Here is a 5,278-nt window from a genome sequence, read left to right as displayed (position 1 = left end):
TTCAACGCGTGAGCCTTCCTTCTCTTTTTAAGCTGACTTTTTCTGTTCTCTTGGCTGATACACATTATCTTTGAAAACTCTCAAATTTACATCTGCGTCTTGAAGTGCATCCTTTTGTTTCCTGTTCGATACTGCTTGGCCCATTTTGATTCAAAGGGTATTTTCCTAGGTGATCACTTTTTTCCTGAATCCGAGAGTAGGCAATCTTAGTCTCGACAAAACCCGGCCTTTGGTTTGCCGACATGGGCAACTTGATCTGGAGTGATTGGGGGCGGTTAGTCGCCCTCACCGCTGGATATTGTGAGCGTTCAACCATCTCCACCAACTCATTTCGTCCTCCCAAAGATAGTCTCAGTTTCTCAACAAGAATAAATTTGCGACAGGGAACCTATGGGGAGCACTATGGGGTATATTTTACCGCAAGTACCTCTGGGACTTTATAGGCGGTAAACTAGGTCCAGTTGGGATCATGTCAGTATTATCCTTCGTTTCTTTTAATTTAAACCGTAAAAACTTCGAATGAAAGTGAGGCTGATTATGACAAAGTCTCATATATATCCTCCCCGCTGGTAAACCTTTCAAGTCCACCCGGGTTTGCCGCGCCATTTATCCAATTAATTGTAAAGCTTCCAGTAATCCAAGGGGCTTGTGCAGTACGTGTCAGATACCAATATTCTCATCTTGAATCTTCATGCTAAAAAATCATTTCTTACACTTCATGATAGATCTGTGGCTTACTTACTGTGCTATTCGAGTGGCCTGTGTTCCCTGGAACATTTCTTTACCGGAGTCTGGCCTTTAAAGTCGTATTCTACTCCCTTTCTGGGATCCTTGCCGGTATTTCTGATTTCATGTCTTCGTATTTGTGAACCAGTTGAGGCCCCCCAAGTAATCTAGCTAAGCGGATCTTTTGTCCTTTGCAGGCATTTGTTATCAGACTGCAGATGCGTCAGTGATCTATGCGATAGCGATTCTAGCATATGTTGTCGCACTAGGGAAGGACGAAATCGTTGGAGAGAAACCAGCCGATAATTCAAGGGTTTGAGATCGTTGCATCAATTTGTCGGCCACTCATGACGATAAAACCACATAAATTATAATTCAACCATAATCTTGGGGCAATCTAGTATCGCCGTCAGGTAGTACTAGGAATAAACCCGCTAGTTGTATTCCTGTAGCAACCGACTGAAGATTAGAAAAATGGATATCACTCCGGGGATGCCCATTGAATGCGATTAATTGGCTTCTTTTAAATGTAGCTTCCTTTGGTTGAGTGCGAAATCACCGGGATTTTTTAGTCGTTAGCGTCGTTCTTATTTAATGTACATACCAGAAATTTCATCAACCTGTTAATATAAGCATTCTGGCCAAAAACAATCCAACCCGTTCCAAAAGTATAAAAACACTTTGTTGATACAAACATTTTTCAACCGTTTTAATTCATTCGTTCTTGCAACCCCATTCGCAACTTTTTCCCAATCCAACAACCCAAAAGTGGATAAACGGATGTGGGGATAGCTCTGCTAGCTCTTTGTTTTAGGGTGCATCTATTTGCCATCTTGATAGCACCCTTCGCATTTTGAACCATCAAGGCTTATCAGGGCTGCTTAATCTTCCTGAAAATGCTACCCTATGTCCAGCGTTCGCCGAAGTACACCACTTTACTGCTTCAGTGGCGATGAGTCCAGTCGTCGCACATGATGTACCAGCCCTTCAGTCTGTTGCAGCAGGGCTGCGAAACCGGTCGGAAATAGCATTTGCGTGGATTAGTTTGAACTATTTCGAGCAGTCCGTCCGATCATTTGGTAAGATTGGTGTTTTTTGCGTTGATAAAATGCATTAGGTGTTGTTACTTGTCTTGAAATTTGTCCATCTTGAACACACCTTGCAGTGCCCAAGATCTCTGAGCTGGAGGAAAGACAGGAACTTTCTTCGAGGCTCACGATAGTGGCACGCGGTAGAGCTTTTGAAGAGTTGGTGGCATTGTGCCCGGAGGTGCACAATTGGATGGGACTTACTTCTTGTCCTCCATCCCTCTCAAAATGCCCGTACTCCTCCCTTCCATCCTTTTTCGCCAATCCTTCATTATCGCCGGACCCGCCTGGGGCCGAAACCTCACCCGAAACTTGAAGAGCCTTGAATGAAACTTGAGAAACACCAAGGGAGGTGTTGCTGGAAACTGAACTAATAGGAAACGCTGTTTTTTTTTTGAATTTTGCTGGTTTTCTGATTGTTTGTCGGTTTTTTCTGATTGTTTTTCCGCATAGCCATAAGAAGATAAAGAAAAATAGCTCCCATGAGATCCTAATCAAACAGTTGATCCAGCGGCTAGATTTCGGAACTCTAGATTAGATCTGCCGCCTCCCGAACCAACCGACTCTACAAAAAATGACGTTCCTCCGCCGCGTCGTCCCGAGCCTTTCCCTTGTGGGAAAGAACGGCCTTTCTCCCTGGGCACGGGAGTTCGCGCTCCCAGCGGCCCGTATCCACCGAGGAAAGAGAGATTTCTATCCTACGGCCCGTCGCGTCTGGCAGTAGAATCCGCTCCCCCACTCTTCCGTCGAAGTTCAGACTTGCGTTGAAGTCCATCAGGAAAGGTCGCCCAAAGATGATTGGGCCGTCCATCCTTGTTATCCAGAAATGGCACGACCCAACGATAGTCTTGCCCACACAAATTGGCACGTCTTCGGCTACCCCTACACGGCAGTTGCACGGATTAGGGTTTCGGCCGTCAAAACTGCCGTCAGAGCCAAGTGACAGTCAGATTGACCGCTCACCTAACGGCCTCCCGTCAGCCGTCAAACTGCCAGCCGAATTAACAGCCAAACCGCCGGCACTTGACTCCAGGCAAGTTTAACATAACTTGCCTGGGGCCGGTTTGCCGACAAACGCGCTTGGCCCGGTGGGAACAGTGGCAAGCTCCAGGCTAACCCCAAAAAAAGGGCAGAGGGGGCCAAGACAAAGTCCGCCCATCAGAGGGACACGTCACCCTCGGCCCTCATCCATCCACCCGCCTCATTTTCCCTAAGTCCGCTCATCGGATCACCGCCACCCTCCATCCCCCCCACCCTCACCAAACCACATCCTCAGACATGTCCCTCTGCGCCTGCCTCCTCCTTGCCCGGCCCACACCCCATCCACAGCACGCCCACCTCCACATCACATCCCCCATCGAGCTCCGCACCTCGCTCGGCTCCATCGGCTCCTTCCAAAAGGGCATTGACCAGGCTAATGAAGTCCTCAGTTTTGTCCACGTTTCTTGCTCTTGATTACACATAAACAGAAGTTCCTGATTTTTTTCTTATGCGCATTGTAAGGCCGGCAAATTGCGCTCGGTGACTATTGTCCTTGCATATCTGATCCATCGGTACCGGTGGAGCCTGAAGAAAGCGTATGCGCATGTGTCTGAACGGCGGGCGGGGATCTGTACGAGTGAGTGTTTTCCTGTACCCAGAAGAGGGAAAAAAGGAGAGGACTGATGAGATGGACGCAACCTAGATATCAGGTTTTTGGCCAAGTTGATGAGCTTTGAGCAGCGCAAAATGATGCCCAAGACCCACTCCGTCCTTGGACCCCACCGAGCCAACAGTTTCTGCCCAGGCAAAAGCGGGCTTCTTGGCCACCTAAAGAGCGCGCGCTTGGTCTCCCACCATTATCTGTCCTCTTCGTCCACCTCCACCTCCGTCTCTGCCAGCGTCCTGTCGCCGAAACGCATCGAACCCCACTCCCCACGCCCCCATCCCGACCATCAACAGCACCAGCACCAGGCGGAGGAGGAGGGAGGCCACGGCGAAGCCTTCGCGGCTTACTCCTTCGGCCAAAAGCCCCTCCCACCAACCCTCCTCCGCGCCCGTCCCCCACCCACCAAATCCTACTCGCTCGACCTCGACCGCTCCCATTGCTTCAGAGTCCGCTCGCTCGCCGTCGCTGCTAAGACCGACTCCTTTGCCCCCCCTCTGCCCCCTTCTCAGCCCCCCCGAGACAACCTTGCCAACCTCGATAACCGCCTCCTGATCTCTCCCGACCGTGCGTCCCCCCGTTCGGTCTTCAGCAGAGGGCCCAGAGACAGCTTGGGCGCTTCTCCGAATGGAAGTCGACCTTACCCTTGAGCAGTAGTGCGGCCGTTTTCTTTTTACCAGTCTCTCAATCCTCAATCCCTTAGAATTCAGTATTCCGCAATTTCTTGCTCTTTTCACTATCTCTCCTTCCCTCCCTAGCATGTATTCCAAAAAAGAAAAGATTAAAAAAAACGATAAAAGATATAAAAAAAAACATTTTACAATGCAATAAAATACAAAAAAAGAGCCCTGGTGGCCGTTAAAACAAAACTGAAAGTGCCCGTGAGCTGTCCTGAGAGTTCGGCCGGCAAATTGCTGGTGGTGTGTGGTTGAATGGTGGTCGAACGGTGGGCAAGCGGCCCTGACCGCTTTTGTAGGGGGGCTTGGGTTGGACGGCGTGTTGCCGGACGGGTTGATGTGCCCTTACTTTTGCCAGCGGGTTGTCCGCTTGCGCATTGGCGGGGGTGCCGCCAAGTTCGGCGGTCCGCTTGACGGTTGACGGGAGGCCGGCATGCGAACGGTCAACACTGGCTGGGGGGGAACCGTCAAATTGACGGCCAAACTTTGGCCGGATTGACGGCGATGTGGAACCGCTGTGTACGAGCTCGCACACTTGATTCCCGATGCCATAAACTGCAGAACTGAAATTAACCCAAGGGCTGATGTTTAGCTTATTAACCATGGAGTCAGATATTAGATTCAGTTGCAATCCGGAATCAATGAGAGGATGAACAGCACCTTCCTCGTCACCCAGAAAACAGGGCATGTGTCCCAGCGGACAGGAATACAAACTCGCTGTCTCGAGTCGGCCTTCCCCTTCAGAATCCTCCATCAAGGTCCCCGAAGCCACCTTCAACTCGTCGGCACCCACTTCCACTCTTCGCCGAGAAACCCACTTCTTCATGCCCTCCGCTACCGAGGGCGCCACCGCTAACAACTCCAAAACCGTGACATTGGGTACTGGGAGGTCAAAAACCTTCTTGAGCATCCCTTCCATCGCATGGGGGTGGTCCTTGGCGATACTCCGCTCGAACCGCACTCTAGGAACTGGCGAAGAACTTGGTTTAACAGCCGACTCGGGAGAGGGCTCGTCCTTCAAGGCTGCGTCCTTCTTAATGGGGCCCAAGGGAATCCGTTTGAACAACTCCGCTTCAGCGTCCATTTCTTCAGTTTCCGATTCCGGCTTATGAGCCGGCGCCTTTCGAGCCGGCCGCTTAACC

General features: G+C 50.5%; 1 protein-coding gene across 1 annotated transcript; it reads left to right on the top strand.

Moving 5' to 3' along the window:
• Positions 1-242: 242 nt before the first annotated feature.
• PtA15_10A38 (uncharacterized protein) lies at positions 243-4,109 on the top strand (the record flags this gene model as incomplete). The annotated part of the gene is made up of 5 exons (XM_053160559.1): positions 243-300; positions 384-471; positions 3,228-3,243; positions 3,318-3,432; positions 3,499-4,109. The coding sequence occupies 5 exons, from the start codon at positions 243-245 to the stop codon at positions 4,107-4,109; spliced, it is 888 nt and encodes a 295-aa protein (XP_053024174.1).
• Positions 4,110-5,278: the final 1,169 nt, after the last annotated feature.

The sequence above is a fragment of the Puccinia triticina genome, chromosome 10A (assembly GCF_026914185.1).
Source record: "Puccinia triticina chromosome 10A, complete sequence".
Classification (NCBI taxonomy): Eukaryota; Fungi; Basidiomycota; class Pucciniomycetes; order Pucciniales; family Pucciniaceae; genus Puccinia; species Puccinia triticina.
The sequence above is the reverse complement of the archived record's forward strand: the minus strand, read 5'-3'. Positions and strand labels throughout refer to the sequence as shown.